General features: G+C 45.0%; 1 protein-coding gene across 1 annotated transcript in view; it reads left to right on the plus strand.

Moving 5' to 3' along the window:
• The first annotated feature begins 3,896 nt into the window (after window positions 1-3,896).
• Window positions 3,897-23,470, plus strand: part of LOC140202063 (uncharacterized) — a 381,219-nt gene continuing 361,645 nt past the window's right edge. Inside the window, 2 exon segments of the mRNA XM_072266920.1 lie at window positions 3,897-3,929; window positions 5,360-5,483. Of these exon segments, the coding sequence (XP_072123021.1) occupies window positions 3,897-3,929; window positions 5,360-5,483 (157 nt within the window).

A 23,470-nucleotide genomic window follows, 5' to 3' on the forward strand; every position in this document is an offset into this window, starting at 1 on the left:
GAAAGGAGATAAGTTGAGAGAGGGAAATGAGAATGGGGAATGGTGAAGGACCAACCGAGGACATTACTGGAGGTTCGAGAAATCCAACCCGAGTGGAGGAGACCATGGACTGACATGTCAGAATGGGAATGGGAAGTGCAATTAAAATGGGTGGCCACTGAGAGATCACACTTTCTCTGGCAGATGGAGCTTAGGTGCTCAGCAAAGTGGTCTCCCAAACTAAGTCTGGTCTCAGTGACATACAGGTACCACACTGGGAACACCAACTATAGTAGATAACCCAAAAAGACTCACAGGTGAATTGTCACCTCACCTGGAAAGACTGTTTGGAGCCCTGAATGCTAGTGAGGGAGGAGGTGTAGAGGCAGGTGTAGCACTTGTTCCACTTGCAAGACTACGTGCCAGGAGGGAGATCAGTGGGGAGGGACGAATGGACAAAGGAGTCACATAGGGAGCGATCCCTGCGGAAAGCTGAAAGTGGGATCGTGGGAAGGAAAGGTGTGCTTGGTGGTGGGATCCTGTTGGAGAGGGTAGAATTTATGGAGAATTGTGTGCTAGACGCAGATGCTGGTGGAGTGGTAGATGAGGACAAGAGGAACAGTATCTCTAATAGGGTGGCAGGAGGATGGGGTGAAGGTTGACATGCATGAGTGGTAGAGATACGGTTGAGGGCATAGTTGATGGTGGAAGAAGGGAAGCCTGTTTCTTTGAAGGAGGAGGATATCTCCTTTGTTCTGGAATGAAAAGCCTCATCTTGAGAGCAGATGGGGTGGAGAAGGAGGAATTGAGAAGAGGGCTTGGCATTTTTACAAGTAACAGCTTGAGAAGAGGTATAGCCCAGGGAGCTGTGAGGACCACAAGGTTTATAATGGACATCGGTAGAAAAGCTGTCCCTAAAGAGTGGGTGGAGGGAGGTATTGAAAATGGAACAGTTAAGTTTCAGTACAGGATGGAAGCTGGAGACAATGTTGATGAAGTTGACGATGTCCACATGGGTGCAGGAATCAGCACCATGCGGTTGTCAATGTAGCATAGGGAAGGTTGATGAGCGATACCAGCTCGGGTTTCCAACATAGCTGACAAAATGGCAGGCATAGCTGGGACCCATGTGAGTGCCCATGGTTACACCTTTAGTCTGAACGAAGTGCGAGGAGCTGAAGGAGTAATTATTAAGAGTGAGGACAAGTTCTGCCAGATGGAGGAGAGTGGGGGTGAAGGATAACTGATTGGGTCTGGTGTCCAGATAAAAATGGTGAGCTTTGAGGCCTTCCTGGTGGGTGAGTGGAGGTTTATAGGGACTGGACACCCACAGTGAAAATAAGATGCTTGGGGCCAGGGAACTTGAAATTACAGAAAAGATCAAAAGTTTGTGAAGTATCACAGATATAAGCGGGAAGGCTGAACTGGAGCGATAAAAATGGGTTGAGATACGTAGATATATGAGGGGTGATTGATAAGTTCGTGGCCTAAGGTAGAAGGAGTCAATTTTAGAAAACCTAGCACATTTATTTTTCAACATAGTCCCCTCCTCCATTTACACACTTAGTCCAGTGGCCGTGGAGCATACAGATCTTGAACCTCCAGAAAGTGTCCACAGCAGGGGTGATTGATACGTTTGTGGCCTAAGGTAGAGGGAGATGATTTATTAACTTCAAACTTTCTGCATCATCACTCAAACAGTTGAACTGCATGTGCGTGTAACGAGAGCTGTATAACTCATCTGCTTCTACCTAAGGCAACAAAACTTATCAATCACCCCTGCTGTAGACACTTTCTGGAGGTCCAAGATCTCTATGCTCCATGACAGATGGACTAAGTATGTAAATGTAGGAGGGGACTATGTTGAAAAATAAATGCGCTAGGTTTTCTAAAATTGACTCCTTCTATCTTCAGCCACAAACTTATCAATCACCCCTTGTAAGTTCAGTGGGGTAAGAACAAACAGAAACCTGGATCCACCTGGACAGGCAGTTTTGTTGTTCTTGAGTAGGAGGTAGAAATCAGTGGTGCTGGTTGAAGAAACTATGAGTGTTGGTGGCAGCGGCTGGAAGATCCCCAAATTTATTTATACTGGTGATGGTGTTGGAGATAATGACCTGGTGCTCCTTAGTGGGGTCCTGTTCAAAGGATAAGTAAAGGGAGGTGTCTGACAGTTGTCGTTGTGCCTCAGCAAGGTAGAAGTCAGTCTGCCAGACTACTCTAGCACACCCCTTATCTGCGGGTTTAATAGTGAGGCTAGGATTAGCAAAGAGAGAGTGGAGAATAGTAAATTACTCCTAAAAGCCCTGTAGATCGTAAGTAGTGAAAGACAATACTGTGAGTTAAATTAAAGCCACTCCCATAACTTAGCAAAAGTTTTAAATGAAAACTATCAACCCAAAAGATTATGAAGCCTGCATTTGATTTCTTTCAACCATATGCTTGACAGTGTAATAATAAATATTCAATTCTTTCATAATATTACCTGCATAACCCAGAATGATGTTTACAAACAAGATACAAGGAATAATTAAACCATTGTAAGTCATGTCAACATAACTCATCCCTTCTCGTTTTATCCCACTTTCTAATGAACTCAAGTTTCATGTATTTTGTAAAGGTCTCTCCCCCATGCTCATTATTCCACAAGTCTTGCCATAATCCCTTAATTCTTAACCCTACCAACCCCTTAGCTTCTGATTTGCTAAGTGGAAGGTCTATACCCACTGCTGAACTTTTTACACACTTTCAGCTAAACAATCAACCCTCTCAAAACCCCTCAACAACTCTATGTGCAGGGACCCTTAAGAAAAAAATGCAATCGATAACTTGGACACGAACTAATCTTTGATGAGCTTCCAACAGTAAATTGACCTACTGCTGTTTCAACTCTTCAAGACTGAAAAAGGAATCTGAACATTACAACTTTACATGGACGAACTTCCACCAGCCACTGTAAGCCTAACACGACGCCAACCAATTCTGCTAGATGTACTGATAAATAATTATTTAGTCGTTTCTTTATTGTTACCTGTAATTTGGGCACAAAAACAGCCGCAACATTCCCAGATTAACTATATTTTGATCCATTTGCAAAAATAGCTGACATATCATAATATTTTCCTTAACTTATAGTAGTCATAGTCATAGTCATACTTTATTGATTCGGGGGGAAATTGGATTTCATTACAGTTGCACCATAAATAATAAATAGTAATAAAACCATAAATAGTTAAATAGTAATATGTAAATTATGCCAGGAAATAAGTCCAGGACCAGCCTATTGGCTCAGGGTGTCTGACCCTCCAAGGGAGGAGTTGTAAAGTTTGATGGCCACAGGCAGGAATGACTTCCTATGACGCTCTGTGTTGCATCTCGGTGGAATGAGTCTCTGGCTGAATGTACTCCTGTGCCCAGCCAGTACATTATGTAGTGGATGGGAGACATTGTCCAAGATGGCATGCAACTTGGACAGCATCCTCTTTTCAGACACCACCGTGAGAGAGTCCAGTTCCATCCCCACAACATCACTGGCCTTACGAATGAGTTTGTTGATTCTGTTGGTGTCTGCTACCCTCAGCCTGCTGCCCCAGCACACAACAGCAAACATGATCGCACTGGCCACCACAGTACTGATGAACCAACAGACTTTCAGGAATAACAGAATCCCTGGACTTCATAAAATCGTATAAACTAAAACCAACTTCTTCACCTGCTCACGGCGAGACTGCTATTTCAAAGCCCCGCCCAGGCTCCGCCCCCTGTCGTCATCACGTCACCTACCCGGACAACGCGCATGCGCCGTAGACAATCCCACCCATCCCGTCGTTCTGGCGGGAAAGCGGAGATGATGTGAAGTTCTGGACGGTTTTGGCGCTTTTTACCTCAGAGCTTCAGCGCCGCACGCGCAGCGCGGTATGCCGTCGTCTGATTGGCCCAGCCCCGCTCACGTGAGTAACGTCTATAAATAGCAGCGTGCAGGCGAGCAGCGGGTTACGGCAGGAGGTGGTGGGAGTGTGTGGTTGTGTGGAGTTTCTGAGAGTGAAATCGTGACGGACTGAATTCTCTCAGGACACAAGGCACTAGACCCGTGATCGAGAGTATTAGTGAGGAGCTAGTGCACCCTCGTCAGAAGGAAACTCTTGTGGGAGAAACGATCTGCAGCGCCATACCGAGAAAACATCACTCTGGTCACAGGAGATGATTGAACTGTCTGCCGTCTCGGCAGAGCGGGAAGTAACAGGATCAGGGAAAGAGGTTTGGGTAGCAGAGTTGCCCAGAAGGAAAAAGGGGCGAGAAGGATCAGGGGAATTGGGGTGTGTGAGTTCAGGAAAGAAGGCTGAGCTGTTGCTTTAGGAGATGAAGTCATGTCTGGGAGCTGGGAATCGGAGGTGAGTACCCTGGGACCTTGGACACAGATGATGTATAAATGTGCTCTTGATGGCCTTGAAAGGGAAACGATGCTGTTGCTCCATCTCAGACCAGATAAGTTCCTGCTTGTGGAGAGGCCCCAGCCACATTAATTCCTGTCAGTGGGGAGTTGATGAGTTAAACCGGGTGTTGATCCTCATCGTGGACATTAATTTTGGTTGTGTGGCCATTCAGACTATCTACCTCATGCTTCCAGTTCTGTATTCGTATGGTGTTTTGTTTCTCGCCAGACGTGAGACAACATTCACTTAATTTCTGTTTCCACAGATCATGCCTGTCATTTGATTATCTTCACCATTTTGTTCTGTTTTTGGTGACTTTTATCTCAACTTCGTAGGTTTTCTTAAAAGAATCAAATGAGTTCTTAACTCCTAGACATGAATTGTGTGAAGTGAAAATAGGGCTTGTGTTATGTCTCCTGTTTTGTTGTTCAGATGTCACTGGATGACAACAGCATTATTGAAATATTGAAGTAACTATGCCAACAATATAGTGTCTTTCCTTCATCCAGAAATAAGTGCAAATGATTTTCAAGATGTAGTCAATCAGCATCTCAAGCATTCCCCATCATTCCACAATATCATAGCTCATTTATGTGCTGAAGAGCATTATTTAACTCATTTTGTGATATGTAGTAGTTTTATTCCTCTGATATCCTGGCATACTTTCATTTCATCTGGAATGTAATCAGTGGTTGATCTCACTCAGCTCTTGGGTGTAAATTCCAAGTATTTGCCAACCTCAAAATAAAATTTCTCCTTGCGTGCAGCCCAGTGGGGCTCCCCTTTAATTTGACCTTGTGATTGCTTCATCCTGTTTCCTGTATCCTTGCACACAAAATAAATATGTGGAATGTTGTCTAATCTGTTTTGCAACTGTGATAAAAGAAAATAGATATTCTACTCTGATAAATACTCTGGTATTTCAGGAAACACGTCTATCTTTCCAGGATGCAAACAAGTTTAACGACATTGTTGGTTACTTTTCCAAAGAAGAGTGGGCAGAGCTGAGTGACTGGGATAAACTCCGCTATAAGAATGTGAAGCGGAACTATGAAGCCATGCTCGCCATTGGTTTGTAGAAACCATTACTTTCCTTAATATTCTGTTTGGGTTTTTTGGCATTTTCAGCTGACTCCTGTTGGCATATGATTTTCCCACATGCCATTGCAGTAGATAATGAGTTTGAAGGCTGTGTTCGTTTGAGCGTTCTATTTCCCCTGCTGATACACTTTCAGAATCTGTATAAATACATTTAATAGCCCTGTTCTGTGATAATATTGATTCAAACAGAAGAAAATCTGCGGATACTGGAAACCCAAGACAACACACAAAGTGTTTGAGGATCACGGTAGGTCAGGCAGTATCTATGGAAAGAAACAAACAGTTTCCATTTCGAGCTGAGACCCTTCATCAGAGCTCATGAAAGGTCTCAGCCTAAAACATCAACTGTTTACTCCTCTCCACTAACTGGAATGCACAAGTCAAAACAGATTGATTGTATGAATGTCTTAAGACCATAAGACATGGGAGCAGAATATGGCTATTTAACCCATCAGGTCTGCTCCGTCATTCCATCGTGGCTGATTCATTATCCCTCTCAACCCCATTCTTTTGACTTGTATCAGTAACCTGTGGCACCCTTAAGAAGCTGTCAACCTACGCTTTATATGCAATGACATGTGCTTCTGACATGCAAATAACGAATGAAGCAAGCACTCTCCACAGTTAAAATCAACAGGGTAAACGGAAATTATTACACATTCTTCCATAATGATCTTTACTCTCTTCTGCCAAGCTGCCCCTAGTTGAAATCTTTGTTGTCTCCATGTTTGAAGCAAGGTCACTGCAACCTCAGTCAAGAAGCAAGAGTTTAAGCAATCCAATTAGCACTTGCATGTTAACATTGAATACCTAAGCTTTGACCTATCCAACACAATATGTACAAAGGAATTGGCTAACACTGAAAAAAATCTAAATGAAGGTGGACTGTTAACTTGCCTTTCTGCTGACCAACACTCCAGCAATAAATGCCTGCTAAGTTTAAAGTCTTTTTCTGTCACCATACCCTACCTAGCGGTTTATCTTTTTGCAGGCGTTCACAGTAGAGCAATGAAATACAATAGAATCAATGACAAACAACCAATATAAAAATAATGAGCAACTGCAAATACAATAATAATAATCATGGTCAGAAAAAAGTAACAAATAATATCGTGCACATGAGTTATTCAGCCCTTAAAAGTGTTTCCATAGTGTGATCAGTGCAGTGATGAGGTGAGTGAAGTTATCTATACTGGTTCAGGAGCCCGATGGTTGAATGGTAGGACCTGTTCCTGAACTAGGTGGTGTTGGACCTAAGGCTCCTTCACCTTCTCCCGATGGCAGCAGAGGGAAGAGAGCATTGCCTGGATGGTGGGTATCCTTGATGCTGAATGCATTTTTGTGGCATCACTCAATTTCTGGGAGGACTTTTCCTTTGATGGACTGTGGCGGATTCACCACTTTCTTTTGGCTTACCTGTTTTTGGGCATTGGTATTTCCATACCAGGCCATGATGCACCAGTCAGGATACTCTCCACTGTGCATCAGGTTTTCTGAAACTGATAGATAAATAATTAATTATTTTTCTGAAGAATAGTGCAAATTTATTCACAACATCAAGCAAACCATTGCCAGTGTTTTCTCCCAAATTAACAACATGACTTTAAGGTTTGGCATTGTGTGAGGAACAGAAGATACTTTAAAGTTATCCTGTCAAATTCTAACAGCAGTGCTGATGTGGCTGTCCGTGATCTGTGACTGTTCAAGACATTGGAAGACCATGTGGGAAGTCTATTCAGCAAAAAAAATGAAATACTGGATTTACAAAGAACCACGTAAAAATAGGAAGTGCCCTAAATCTGAAGAGCATTCCCAAAACACACACAACCAGAATAAGGGAAGATGATATCCCCTACTCGACAGATCTCTCAGAAACAACAAATATTCTTCAGATATGATTTTTCAATCTCCCACTTTAACTTTGTAGCCCACATCCTGGCTACTGTTTGGAGGCTTGTATATGGTCTTTTTACCTTTGTCTATATTTAACTCTCCCCACAACAATTCTACATATTCCAATCCTATGTCACCTCTTTCTAAGGATTTGATTTCATTGTTCAGCAACAGAGCCATGCCACCCTGAGAGTGTGATCGATAAGACAAATGAAGAGGTAGTTACACCCAAGGTGCAGAACACAGGAAACTGGATGACAGTCAGGGAGGGAAAAGGAATTAAAGAGCAAGTGCAAACTGTACCTGTGGCCAACCCATTGACAACTGGTAGACAAAATTGGATACTGTTGTGGGGGGGAGAGTTGTTGGTAGAATGACCTATCAGAATTAAGTCATAGTGGACAAGTATCTGGCACTTAGCCTGATTCTGCGATTCAGATGGGAAGGGGGTAGCAGAGGTTAGCTGCAGTGATTGGGGATTCATTAGTTAGGGGTACAGAAAGGAGGTTATGTGGACGAGAATGAGATTCTTAGATGGCACGTTGCCTCCTTAGACAATGCTCTGGAATATCTCTGATTGAGACTTCAGCATTCTTAAATGGGAGGGGGAATAGCCAGAGGCTTTTGAAGGGTCTATGTAGATACCAAAGACATACAGTAGGAAGGAAGAGTTGAAAGGTTCTGTCATGGTCTGGTCCATGAAGTCCGTGTTCCAGTTCACGATCTGGTCCATCGACCCTTGCTCCAGGTTTTCCTGTCTACCCTGTTTCTGTTCCTGCTGAGCACTAACTGAGGCAGCTGATTCTTGTTGTGGCTGGCTGAATAAATACCTCCGGACACCAGGGCATGGCTGCTAGATTGTTCTTGTCCTTACTCCTTGTATCCCTTCCCCTGCCTTCTGTTTCCTCGCCTGAAGCCTTGCCTTGTCTTGCCAGTAACTTTCGCCTCACCTCGCCTGAAGTCTTCTCTTGGAGCCACCCTGTACCTGGCTCCCTTCCTGTCCCTTGCCTCCACTGGGTAAGTCAGGCCATCTTGCCGTTACCCTGTGGTCAGTTCTGTCCCTTCCTGTCCCTTGCCTGTGCTGGGTTAGTCAGGCCGTCTTGCCGTTACCCTGCGGTTGGTTCTGTCCCTTCTTGGTGGAGATCCGCGCCCTGCCCAGGAGGAGCTTCAAGACCCCAAGCCTCTAGCCAAGCTAAGCTTCAAGACCCAATGCCTCACCTCAAGTCTCAAGCCTCGCCTCAAGTCTCTGGACTCCCGCCTCACCTCAAGTCTTTGGTCTCCAGCCTCGCCTCAAGTCTGAAGACTCCAGCCTGCCAGCCAAGTCTTGTCCTTGCCTAGTTCTGGGGTCTGAGCCAGAGGCAAGACCCAGGTTCTTGTCCCGTCTCTAGCACTGAGTCCAAACCCGGACTCCTAGCTCTCTTGTCCAGTCCTGTCCGGGTTCTTGGTTTTTGTGTCCATGTCCTTGCCCTCGCCCTGTATTCTAGTCCTCTCCCTAGTACTTCAGTGTCTGTGTCTTGCACTTGGATCTGTTTCCAGCCACCTCCTTATGACTGGTTCTGCAAAAGGATTACTATTAGTGCCACGTGCTAGTGAGGATAGAAATAAGAAGATTATACAGTTCAACATGTGGCTAAGGAATTGGTGCGGGAGGAAAAGCATGCAATTTTTGGATCATTGGGCTCTCATGTACAATTTATTCCTCAGAATGTAGAAGACTGAGGGGTGATTTGATGGAGATATTCAAAATTATGAAGGGTATAGATAGCGTCAATACCAGCAGACTTTAACAATTGAGGTTAGGTGGGATTATAAGCAAAGATCATGGATTAAGCATGGAATGTGAGAAGTTTTTAGATAATGAGGACACTCAGTCCTCCTTTATTGTCATTTAGAAATGCATGCATTAAAAAATGATGCAACGTTCCTCCAGAATGATATCACAAGAAAACACAGGACAAACCAAGATAAAACTTACAAAACCACATAATTATAGAATATAGTTACAACAGTGCAAAGCAATACCATAATTTGATAAAGGGCAGACCATGGGCAAGGTAAAAAGAATTCTCATTTCCCCGATAGCTTCATCATCTCACGCAAGCAGTAGAAGGGAGAAACTCTCCCTGCCATGAACCTGCAAGCGCTGCCAACTTGCCGATGCAGCACCATTGGAAGCAGCGGACTCTGAGTCCGTCCGAAAACTTCGAGCCTCCGACCAGCCCCTCTGACACAGTCTCTCCGAGCACCATCCTATGCCGAGCGCTTCGACTCCGCCCCAGCAGCCGAGCAACAAGCAAAGCTGGGGACTCTGGGAACATTGAAGGAAAACTCTTGCACTCTGAGAGTCATGAGAGTGTGGAATGAACTGCCATCACGTGGTGTCAAGCTGAATTTCAATGTTTAAGCATGGGAGGAGTATTGAGGGCTATGGTACCAGTGGACGTTCATGGGAGTAGGCAGTTTAAAAGGTTTTATTATGGACTAGATGGGCTGAAGGGCTTGATACTGTGCTGTACTTTTCTATGACTCTGAGCCCTTCTGCTTGTCCTTTCAATATACTGTGATCCCTGGATGTTAAGCTCCTCTATCAACCATGACTCATTGATGCCCACAACATCATACCTGCCATTCCCTGACTGAGCTACAGGATCAACCACCTTATTCTGTATGTTGAGTGCTTTCAAATATAACACTTTCAGTCCTGTATTTATTACCCTTTTGATTTTGCCCCGCTGCTACACTGCAACTCATCCCAGTGACAGCAATTTTGACTAATCATCTGTCTGTCCTTCCTAACGCTCACTACACAGTGTGTCTGCTTGAATACCACATGCTCCATTGTCAACCCCGTCACACAATTTCACATCCCCATGCTGAATGCCAAGTCACCAATGAGAAAAATCAGAAAAATTAGACTGAAGCGCAACTGAGAAAAGTCAGGCTACAGACTCCTGCATCGTTACTACCCGTGTAACCTCTGTTGCTCTCTCCTCTACAACTTCCATCCTCTAAGTTCCCCAACCCCACACTGCCCATTTCAACCCTTACCCAAGATCCAGCAGAATCAGAACCAGGTTTATTATCACCGGCATTTGACGTGAAATTTGTTAACTTAGCAGCAGTTCAATGCAATACATAATCTAGAAGAGAGAGAAAAATAATAATAATAAATAAAATAAAACATAATAAATAAACAAGAAAATCAATTACATATATTGAATAGATTATTAAAAGATGTGCAAAAACAGAAATACTGTAGATTAAAAAAGTGAGATAGTGTCCAAAGCTTCAAAGTCCATTCGGAAACGGATGGCAGAGGGGAAGAAGCTGTTCCGGAATCGCTGAGTGTGTGCCTTCAGGCTTCTGTATCTCCTACCTGATGGTAACAGTGAGAAAAAGGCATGCCCTGGGTGCTGGAGGTCTTTAATAATGGATGCTGTCTTTCTGAGACACCACTCCCTAAAGATGTCCTGGGTACTTTGTAGGCTAGCGCCCAAAATGGAGCTGACTGGATTTATAACCCTCTTCAGCTTCTTTCGGTCCTGTGCAGTGGCCCCTCCATACCAGGCAGTGATGCAGCCTGTCAGAATGCTCTCGATGGTACAACCATAGAAGTTTTGGAGTGTATTTGTTGATATGCCAAATCTCTTCATACTCCTAATGATGTATAGCTGCTGTCTTGCCTTCTTAATGGCAGGCACTCTGTGAGCCACATGGAGAGGATATTGATGGGCTCACAGAGTGCATCACTGATTACATCAACTTCTGTGTGGACTGCAATGTTCCAACAAGAACTATCCTTTGTTATTCAAAAAACAAGCCATGGGTGACAAAGGACATTAAGGACATCGTGAATGCCAAAAAGAGGGTGTTTAGAGATGGAAATAGGGGGGAGCTGAGGGCAATAGAGAGGGACCTGAAAGCCAGGATCAGGAAGGCTAAAGACGGGTACAAGAGGAAGCTCGAGTGGAAACTCCAGCAGAACAACATGAGAGAGGTCTGGAGGGGGATGAGGGTCATCACTGGGTTCCGGCAAACTAGCAACAGAGGAGCTTAAGGCAGTCTGGAGAGGGCCAATGAACTTAACCTGTTCTTTAACAGACTTGACATTGTGGTCACTGCCCATCCCCCACATGAGCCATCTGTTGTCGGCCCCCAACCAACACATATTCCACTCTCCCCTCCTACCCCTCCTCACAGTCCCCCATCCTGCTCTCATGACTATACCCCTTCCCCACACGGAACCACCACGGTGGGCTTCACAGCTGAACAGGTGAGAAGACAGCTGAAACGTCTCAAACCAAGCAAGGCTGCAGGACCGGATAGTGTCAGTACCATGGTGCTCAAAGCCTGTGCCCCTCAGCTATGTGGAGTACTTCGCCATGTATTCAACCCGAGCCTGAGGCTCCGAAGGGTTCCTGTAGTGTGGAAGACGTCCTGCCTCGTCCCTGTGCTGAAGATGCCGTGCCCCAGCGGCCTCAATGACTACAGACCGGTGGCATTGACCTCCCACATCATGAAGACCCTGGAGAGAGTTGTTCTGGAGCTGCTCCGGCCTATGGTCAGGCCACACTTAGATCCCCTCCAGTTCGCCTACTAACACCGACTAGGAGTTGAGGATGCCATCGTCTACCTGCTGAACTGTGTCTACGCCCACCTGGACAAGCCAGCGAGCACTGTGAGGGTCATGTTTTTTGACTTCTCCAGTGCATTCAACACCATCCGCCCTGCTCTGCTGGGGGAGAAGCTGACAGCGATGCGGGTGGATGCTTCCCTGGTATCATGGATTCATGATTATCTGACTGGCAGACCACAGTACGTGTGCTTGCAACACTGTGTGTCCGACTTAGTGATCAGCAGCACTGGGGCTCCACAGGGGACTGTCTTGTCTCCCTTTCTCTTCACCATTTATACCTCGGACTTCAAATACTGCACAGAGTCTTGTCATCTTCAGAAGTTTTCGGATGACTCTGCCATAGTTGGATGCATCAGCAAGGGAGATGAGTCTGAGTACAGGGCAATGGTAGGAAACTTTGTCACGTGGTGTGAGCAGAATTATCTGCAGCTTAATGTGAAAAAGACTAAGGAGCTGGTAGTAGACCTGAGGAGAGCTAAGGTACCGGTTACCCCTGTTTCCATCCGGGGGTCAGTGTGGACATGGTGGAGGATTACAAATACCTGGGGATACGAATTGACAATAAACTGGACTGGTCAAAGAACATTGAGGCTGTCTACAAGAAGGGTCAGAGCTGTCTCTATTTCCTGAGGAGACTGAGGTCCTTTAACATCTGCCGGACAATGCTGAGGATGTTCTACGAGTCTGTGGTGGCCAGTGCTATCATGTTTGCTGTTGTGTCCTGGGACAGCAGGCTGAGGGTAGCAGACGCCAACAGAATCAACAAACTCATTCGTAAGGCCAGTGATGTTGTGGGGATGGAACTGGACTCTCTCACGGTGGTGTCCGAAAAGAAGATGCTGTCTAAGTTGTATGCCATCTTGGTCAATGTCTCCCATCCACTACATAATGTACTGGGTGGGCACAGGTATACATTCAGCTAGAGACTTATTCCACCAAGATGCAGCACAGAGCATCATAGAAAGTCATTCCTGCCTGTGGCCATTAAACTTTACAACTCCTCCCTTGGAGGGTCAGACTCCCTGAGCCAATAGGCTGGTCCTGGACTTATTTCATAATTTACTGGCATAATTTACATATTACTATTTAACTATTTATGGTTCTACTACTATTTATTATTTATGGTGCAACTCTAATGAGAACCAATTTCCCCCGGGATCAATAAATTATGACTATAACTATTAACGATTACTTCAATGTGTTTGGACCAGGTTAGATCCTCAGAGATCTTGACAGCCAGGAACGTGAAGCTGCTCACTCTCTCCACTTCTCATCCCTCTATGAGAATTGGGATGTGTTCCTTCATCTTACCCTTCCTGAGTCCACAATCACCTCTTTCATTTTACTGATGTTGCAGTGGCACCATTCCACTAGTTGGCATATTTCACTCCTGTACGTTCTCTCGTCACCACCTGAGATTCTACCAACAATGGTTGTATCATCAGCAAATTTTTCAGATATTCATTTGAGCAATGCCTAGCCACACAGTCATGTGTATACAGAGAGTAGAACAGTGGGTGAAGCACGCACCTGGTAGGCATATTTTTCCTGCCTGTGGTTGCCCAGTGAACTCATGTCCTCATAGATGGACTCTTTATTCAGCCCCTTTGTTTAATCCCATCCCACCAATGTGTGTGACACTAAGGATGCCTTCCACCACTTTAACAACTCTCAGTACACTGACCCTGATTGCCTCATGTTTGCCATGGATATCTGGTCTCTAAGTTTCCATCCACTTGGAGGAGGAGCTAAAGATAGCACAGAGCACCACTTCTTCTAGTTCATCCACAAAACAGTTTAATTTCTTCTCTTTGATATCTCTTCTTTCCAATCTACAATGGCTGGCGTTCTATCACATTCCATGATCTACAGCTGCACTCAAACTGCAGTTCTTCAGCATCGGAGCTCGCCGAGCGGCCTAGCATTTTTGGTTTCTCCAGGAATGGTCTGGAGGGTATACACCTTCAGGGCACAGCCCTTTGGATGACCCGATTCCTCACCAGTGTCACCGACTGAAGTAACGTGGGAGATCAGGACATGAGGACAGCAGTGTATGCTTCTATCAAAATGTGCGATGCTGCAGATTGTAACATTGAAACAGTGGGCTGTTGGTCTGTCCCCTCACTGTGGCAGGAGGAATATCTCTATCTCCCTCGTTAGTGACAGAGAGAGCCTGTCCAAGTGTTGTGTTAGACACCTTTTTTTAATGGACACAGACTGTAACTGATGTCTTCTAACTCCCACAATTATCTTGATTACATCTCTTCTCAATCTGCCACTTGCAAGAATACTATTCACCTTTGTTACAAGAATCACCCCTTGTAATAATGATCAGTGAGTTACAGAGAATCTGTATTTACCGACAAGTAACGTTTGTTGTTTCAACTAAAGGAACGTGGATTCACCATCTTCTCCACCTGTGTGCACCCTCCTAGAATTCCCCGACACTCCATGAATAGTCAATGAAGAGGAAAGTTATTACACGGAATGGAGTCTACACTGGCTAGGCGTTCCTTGTGGTCCCAATCTCCACATGTTCTCATTATCCATGATGGTTGGTCTCTGATTGCTGGAGATTTATGGCCCCTGCGTATTTGGAGCTCCTGACTCTTATAGTGTTCCTCATCAATTGAACCATTGGATATCCTTCCTATTGGCTCAAGGTCACCTGACCTACCTGGGTCAACTTCTTACTGGTCATTGTACAGGACTACAACAAACATTCTTTCATGGTTCTGCCCATCGCAGCCTTGTGTATTTGTGCCTTCACACTCTGTCTGGTCCAAACCAGTTAAATGAGGCAACCCAGACAGAGTTTAATGAGATCCCAGACTGCAGGTCTGTTACTTTACATAACAAGTAGCTACTCCTCTGAGAATGGTCTCAGGTTTATTGCTCTGATTAGATTGTTCCAGTGTCAAGAATCAGTTCGGAGTCCACGTCCTTTACATAACAAATGGTTACTTGTTTGAGAATGGGCTCTGCTTTAGCAGATCATTACCCGAAGCTTCCTGTATCCATATTCAGTTGCTGATTAGATTATCCAAGAACAAGAATAAGTTTAAAGTCCACAAAAGGGAGGAAACAAAGACAGCTGGCTTGTCTGCTTCCCATATCCTTGAATAGACTGCAGTTTCTTCTGGCCAACACCTTCCATTCAGTTCTTTTGTTTCCAATGCATCTACTTTGATAATGTAGGTCTCCATTCCAGAATATTCGGAAAATGGGATTTATCCTCCAGTCTTTTCAATGTAGTCTTCACTGGTATCTCTCCCATTTCCCACAAGTCTGCCCTCACCCATTCTTCCTCCCCACAACAACCCTAGCATAACAGTGATGGGGTTCCCCTTGTCTTCACCTACAACCAACCAGGTATTCACATTCACAACAACTTCTGTCATCTTCCAGTCACTCCCTCCAGCTGCACATATTCCTCTTGCTTCTCTCCTTTCTGTATGCATCACACTCTCCATGATTCCCTTGTCCTCTCATCTCTCTCCTCTGATCCCATTACAGGCACTTATCACTGCAAATCTGTTATACCTGCAGCTACACCCAGTCAGAGGTATCTCACTAAGGATAACTTCTCTCTCCTATTCCTATTCTAACCCTCTGCCTTTGACCACCAACGCTGCTACAATTATCCTATAGAGTCATGGATAGGTAGGAGGGAAAGAGGCGCTATGGCTCAACTTCTGTGTTTGATAATAAGTATAAGTTCTCTTTTAATAATTCTCCTATCACCACCAAAATATATTCTCTTGTTTTGGACTCCCCTGCAATGGGAAAAGACTGACCATTTGTCTTACCTAGTCCTTTTATGATTTCATTATGCCTCTATAAAATCATCCAGTAAATCCTCCTATGCCCCGGGAGGAGAACCATTGTCTTTCAAGTTTCTCCTTTTAACTCCTGCCCTCCAGCCTCAGTAACATCCCCATGAATCTTCAGCCTTTCCTGAAACCTACACAGTTATCACTTGCAAAGCAGACCTGTGCACAATAATCCAAGTGAGGTCCCACGAGAACTGCAGAGTTCGATAGTCTTCAGGAGAGTTAAGGTAAAAAGAGAGACAGTACAGGGTCTTCCGTATGTATAGTACCTCCAAGCAAATAAGTGTATCCCTGTGAGCAACATGTCCATAATTCTATTAATATTAAAGTAGCTATAGAGAAGTAACCAAGAGGATAGATGCGAACAGGACAGCGGATTTTGATAGTATGAATTTTCAAAGGTACATTTAATGTCAGAGAAATGTATACAATATACATCCTGAAATTCTTTTTTCTTCTCAAACATATACAAATACAGAGGATGGCCCAAAGAATGAATGACAGTTAATTGTTAGAACCCCAAAGCTCCTCTCACCCACGCATAAGCAGCAGCTCCCCCCAAAAGCAAAAAGCATCTTTGCGCGCCCCCACCGAGCACTCAAACATTCAGCAAAGCGTCAATAAAGACACAGACCCGCAGTACCCCAAATGTTACTCGTTCACCTGGTAATTCGACATACCACAGGATCTCTCTCTCCCTCATAAGTGAAAAAGAGATGTCCCCATTTCACAGCAAGAGGGGAGAGATAACAAATAACTCGCTGATTTACAATGCTAAAAGTCTGTTGTGTCGCTTTTCCTGAGCTCTGTGCCCAAAGAACTTGGGTCTCTGGGCACACAGCCAGCAGCCAGCTTGCTGCTTTCAATCTTCCATCTCCCACGACACACCAGTTTCCTACGCGGCACTGACCTCAAGTCTGCCCGCCTCCGGAGCCACAAAATCCCAGTCCCTGAAGCTGCTCTACTCTTCTAGGCCGCGTCCTTGGCATATCAAGTCACGGACAGTCGTGAGACCCCGAGAACGGGTCCCATTTCCGTAAAGAACCGAAGTCTGTGTATCACTCCAGGTCTTCAGAAGAGCCCTGAAAGGAAAAGGTAGAGATATTATAGACAGAAATAGATCTGTTTCCAAAGATGCAAGGAAAGGAGTCGCCATTAGCCACCATCATTCTCCTAAGCTCCTCCTCCATGCCTTTAACAAGGGACCATTGGTGGCTCGTCTGGAAGGTTACATTACCAGGATCAAGTAGAATTAGCAGAGTGGATAAGCTCTGTGGTGGGAAGCACAATGTGATCATAGAGGATGTTTCTGGCATGGATGGCTGTCCAGTGGTATCCCACAGTGGTCAGTGTTAGCACCTTTGCGTGTAATTTATACAAATATTGTCTGTAAGTTTACAAGATATAGTTAGCAAGTTTACAAATGCTACTAAAATAGGTGGTGATGTAGACAGTGTGGAAGGCTTTGCTATTATTGGAAGATATTGTTCAGTTGGGTTTATGGCCTGAGGACCGGCAAATGGCTTTCAATTCTGATAAAAGTAAGGTATTGCATGTTGGGAATCAGCTCAGGATTAAGCCTATAACAGTGAATGGTAGAACCGTGGGGAGTGTTATGGAACAGAAGGAGTGAGGATTTCATGTCCACAGTTCACCGGAAATGTGTGATAGATAGATAGAATGGTGACGAGGGTGCTTGGTACACTGGCCATCAACAGTAACTGCACTGAGTACAGGAGATGGGAAGTGATGTTGCATTTATATAAGATGCCAGTGAGGTTGCACAAAGTATTGTGTATGGTTTTGATCACACTGTTAACTGAAAGATATTATCAGTCTAGAAGGAGTACAGAACAGATTTATTTGAATGTCACCTGAATTGGAGGTGATGCATGGGTTACAGGGAGAAGCTGCATAGTTTACTATGTTAGTTCTTGTACGGTAGAAGACTGAGGGGGACCTCAATCTTAGTTATAGTCATACTTTATTCATCCCAGGGGAAATTGGTTTTGGTTACAGTTGCACCATAAATAATTAAATATTAATAAAACCATAAATAGTTAAATAGTAATATGTAAATTATGCCAGGAAATAACTCCAGGGCCAGCCTATTGGCTCAGGGTGTCTGACCCTCCAAGGGAGGAGTTGTAAAGTTTGTTGGCCACAGTCAGGAATGACTTCCTATGACGCTCTGTGTTGCATCTCGGTGGAATGAGTCTCTGGCTGAATGTACTCCTGTGCCCAACCAGTACATTATGTAGTGGATGGGAGACATTGTCCAAGATGGCATGCAACTTGGACAGCATCCTCTTTTCAGACACCACCGTCAGAGAGTCCAGTTCCATCCCCACAACATCACTGTCCTTATGAATTGGTTTGTTAATTCTGTTGGTGTCTGTTACCCACAGCCTGCTGCCCCAGCACACAACAGCAAACATGATCACACTGGCCACCACAGACTCATAGAACATCCTCAGCATCATCTGGCAGATGTTAAAGTACCTCAGTCTCCTGAAGAAATAGAGACTGCTCTGACACTTCTTGTAGACAGCCTCGGTGTTCTTTGACCAGTCCAGTTTATTGTCAATTCATATCCCCAGGTATTTGTAAGCCTCCACCATGTCCACACTGACCCCCTGGATGGAAACAGGGGTCGCTGGTACCTTAGCTCTTCTCAGGTCTACCACCAGCTCCTTAGTCTGACAGGGTTTCCTACAGTAGCCCTGTACTCAGCCTCATCTCCCTTGCTGATGCATCCAACTATGGCAGAGTCATCTGAAAACTTCTGAAGATGACAAGACTCTGTGCAGTAGTTGAAGTCTGAGGTGTAAATGGTGAAGAGAAAGGGAGACAAGACAGTCCCCTGTGGAGCCCCAGTGCTGCTGATCACTAAGTCGGACACAGGGTGTTGCAAGCACACGTACTGTGGTCTGCCAGTCAGGTAATCAAGAATCCATGACACCAGGAAAGCATCCACCTGCATCGCTGTCAGCTTCCCCCCAGCAGAGCAGGGCGGATGGTGTTGAATGCACTGGAGAAGTCAAAAAACATGACCCTCACAGTGCTCGCTGGCTTGTCCAGGTGGGTGTAGGCATGGTTCAACAGGTAGACGGTGGCATCCTCAACCCCTCGTCGGTGCTGGTAGGCGAACTGGAGGGGATCTAAGTGTGGCCTGACCATAGGCCGGAGCAGCTCCAGAACAAATCTCTCCAGGGTCTTCATGATGTGGCAGGTCAATGCCACCGGTCTGTAGTCATTGAGGCCGCTGGAGTATGGTGTCTTCGAACAGGGACGAGGCAGGACGTCTTCCACACTACAGGAACCCTCTGGAGCTTCAGGCTCAGGATGAAGACATGGCGACGTACTTCACACAGCTGAGGGGCACAGGCTTTAGGCACCCTGGTACTGACACCATCCGGTCCTGCAGCCTTGCTTGGGTTGAGACGTTTCAGCTGTCTTCTCACCTGTTCAGCTGTGAAGCCCACCGTGGTGGTTTCGTGTGGGGAAGGGGTATAGTCATGAGAGCAGGGTGGGGGACTGTGAGGAGGGGTAGGAGGGGAGAGTGGAATATGTTTTCTATATTCTCTCAGTTTCTTCACCTCTAAAACATCTGTTTGCAGGAAGCAACTTTCCATTCCAGGACATCAGAGATGTCCTCTTTCTTCAAAGTGTGGAGTTTCCCTCCCTCTACTATTGATGCTGCCCTCACTCACATCTCCTCCATTTTCCATACATGTGCACTCACCCCACCCTCCCACTGTTGTATTAGTGATGGGGTCGCTCTTGTCCTTACCTGCCACCCCATCAGCCTCCACATGGAACACTATCCTCTGCAGCTTCCGCCATCTCCAAAGGGACACCAGCACTAAACATACCTTTACCTACTCACCACCCTCCACTTTCCGCAGGGGTCACTCCCTCCATGATTCCCTTGACCATTGATCCCTCCCCACTAATCTCCCTCCAGGCACTTATCTATACAAGCGGCCCAAGTGCTACACCTGCCCCTACACCTCCTCCCTCACCTCCATTCAGGGCCCCAAACAATCCTGGTGAGTTAATACTTCACCAGCAAATCTGCTGGGGTCATCTATTGTGTCTGGTGCATTCTCTACATAGGTGAGACCCATCAATAATTGAGGGACTGCTTTGTCGAGCACCTCTACCGTCTGCCATAAGCGGGACTTCCCGGTGGCCAAACATTTTAATTACGATTCCCATCCCTGTTCCTACCAGTCGATCCAGGGTGGAGGGGCTACACCTTATATTCTGTCTGGGTACCCTCCAACCCGATGGCATGAATATTGATTTCTCCTTCCGGTGAATTGAAAATCGTCCCCATCTCCTCCATTCCCCATTTATTTCTTGTCACCTGCCCGGTGACCCCTCCCCTTCCCTTTCTACTATTGTCCACTCTGCCCTCCTCCAGGTTCTTTCTTCTGCCCTTGACCTTTCTCACCCACCTGGATTCAACTATCACCTTCCAGTTAGCCTCTTTCTCCTCCCCCACTTTTAATTCAGGTGTCTCACCCCTTCCCTCTCAGTCCTGAAGAAGGGTCTCGGCCTGAAACGTTGAATGTTTACTCTTTTCCGTAGTTGCTGCTGGACCTGCTAAGTTCCTCCAGCATTTTGTGTGTTACTTTAGAGAGGAGCCTGTTGGACTTGTCTCTCTCACTCATTTAAAATGATTGATAAATATTATAAAAATAAACACCTGGAAGAAGTCAGTAGTCACACAGCATCATTGGAGGCAAAAGGATGGTCGATATTTTGGCTGAAGACCCAACATCAGGGCTGAGTGAAGTGCCAGGATAGCCAGTTTATTGAAGAGTGGAATGCAGTCTCCATAAGCTGAATGCAAGCTGCTGTACTTCTAATTTGTCTTTGGCTACACAGTGGCAGTGGAGAAGCAGAGAACAGATAGGTCAGTGTGGAAATAGGAATGGGTGATGGGGTGGGGAATGAAATGACATGCAATGAGTAGCTCAAGATATTCAGAGTGCAGAGAATGTAGGTGCTTTCCAAAATTTAACTTGGTCTTGGCTTACAGTTTTTATCTTAATAATAATCTGTACATCACTGTTTCATGACAGGTATATTAAAATATTAAGACATATTAGGAACACTTCAAGGTAGTCTTAAACATTTGAACATTTTTTGTTACGCTTTCATGAGGAATCTTGATTCGAGATGGTGGTTGCTCATTTAATTCCATAGTGCAGATGACTCACTGAGATTCTCTCATTATATGTGAGCAGACTTGTGTCTCAACATTTTTTAACTGAGCTACCTCTTATATCTAGTAATTTTACTGGAGATTGTTTCAAATTTGAGAAAACTCCTTCTCGTAGATGTTGACGAGTGATATACAGTATTGCAAAGTTCATGATCAAAAACTACTTAGTTACAAATTTTTGTTTTATATTTGCATTCGTTTCAGTAACATTAATTTTCTTGTAAGGACATTCCCATAAATATAGAAACTCTTTTGCCCATAATGGGAAAAATACAGAAATACACATTGTCTGGTGCCCTCCACAAGCTATCGAGAGACAAGCCTCTGGCTTTGGATGAGCTGCCTGTGGAGTACTTCAGGAGCTTCTCAGTCCTGGAATGGTGGGGATGATGGTTGGGGAGGATGCTGCTTGTGAAGAAAATCCCAGGTCCTCTGGAGGAACTAGATGCAATTTGCCTGGATGCAGGAGGTATTGAAAGGTTTCCAACATCACTTTGTTTCAGCATCTCCTGAGAATTAATTTTGATTTTCTCCCTTGTAGAGTCAATACCTGTCCATGGGGTGGCAGCGCATCACCATACTTTACAGTGGAATTGAAGCTCCACTTGAAGTTGGTTCTTTTTGGTCTTTGTTTCTTTCTGCTGATGGAAGGAAGGAAATGCGAGAATAGCCACAATGGGACAGGGAGGGAGGAAAGAGAAGCATTAGGAGGCACAGATTTGCCTTGCAGTTTACACTCTCTGCTGTTGTTCCAATTTCAGAGTTTCATCCTATCATCATCTGTAAGAAGTCTGAACGTCCTCCTCATGAAGCTGTAGTTTTCTCCGGGTGCTCTGGTTTCGTCCCACTGTTCCACGACATACCAGTCAACATGGTCAGTGTAAATTGTCCCACGATTGGGCTGTGGTTGAATTGGTGTTTGCCCTTGTAGCATGGCTCGAGGGGCTGGAAGGGCCTTCTCCGCTCTGTAACCCTAAATAAATACAAAAATAAGTAAATTAATTTTAAAAACTTTCAGCTGACTCGTGTCATAATGAAATGCAGAACAGAAGCAGCTTCTTTGCCCTATTCGGTGCACACCAAACATCAACAAAACAGTTCCACTAATCTTACAGTAATCTTATATTATAAATACACCATCATATTCCCATCAACTTCCTGTAGTTCTACCACTCACCTAAATACCAGGGGATGCTTCAACACCTCACCCTCGGCTACACTCGCCCCTGTCAAAAAGTAGCCTAAGCTGCTGGTTAACTACAAACTGCACAACCATCGGTGTTGAAGCAACCTGGGGCACCCAGAGAAAATCCACATGGGCACATGGAGGATGTGCCAACTCCACAAAAACAGGGTCCGAGGATGGAAGTGAATCTAGTTTTCTGGCTCTGTGAAGCCCAGCAGCACCACTTTGGTTGGATAGTGCCTGGTTAAGAATTCAAGATGGAAAGTTCTACGGGTGATCGGTTGGCGCCCTGAGTAAACTGACACATTCCAGCTTTTGGAAGATCTGTGCTCCAAAATTATACAAATCTGACTGTTTTCATTGTAAATTATCCTTTTATTTATTTCTTTTTTCTTTCTTCTTTAATGACTGTTTGATTACATTGACATTCACAAATACACCTTAATTATAATTGCATGCCGTGTACAATCTGTTACTTCTTGCTGACGGATAATTGCCAGTGCGCAGTATTTACACAGTGTTTATGGGTGGTCGAAACATCCCGACTTCGCGGTTTGGTAGGACCCGAGTCCTACCGAATTTAGACGTGAAAAGGGGTTTCACTGTGGGGGTTATTGTCTCGGTTTGGATTTGCTAATTCTGTACATTTGCTTAAGAATTGATTAAGTGGTTTGAGTGTTTAAGCCTGTGTTTGAACTCGTGTTTGGGAAACGATTCAGATACGTGATTATAAACGCCGCAGCGATTAAACTTTAATGCGATTCAAAGAGATTGTTCACAACTAATACGCAGATACAAACGTTTGTATATTGTTGAATGGGATTTTAAGTACCGTTAAAGTATTAGGGGAAGTTACCTTCGCTGAATGACGTTCTGATCAATTGGCTGGTAAGGATGTTGTGTTAGTCCAGATTAGCAAGGACGTGACGTGAGTAGATCTGTCCGGTATGTTTGGGGCACCTGGAGAGATGGGGCCACATGGAGAAGCGGGGACACTGTGGCCAAGTGTGAAGAATTTGAAGACATTTTTCTCGCAGCTGAAGGCGGAGACTTGAACGACAAGTTATCGGTTCAAGCAACACATCAAAGTTGCCGGTGAACGCAGCAGGCCAGGCAGCATCTCTAGGAAGAGGTACAGTCGACGTTTCGGGCCGAGACCCTTCGTCAGGACTA

The sequence above is a fragment of the Mobula birostris genome, chromosome 8, assembly GCF_030028105.1.
Source record: "Mobula birostris isolate sMobBir1 chromosome 8, sMobBir1.hap1, whole genome shotgun sequence".
NCBI lineage: Eukaryota > Metazoa > Chordata > Chondrichthyes > Myliobatiformes > Myliobatidae > Mobula > Mobula birostris.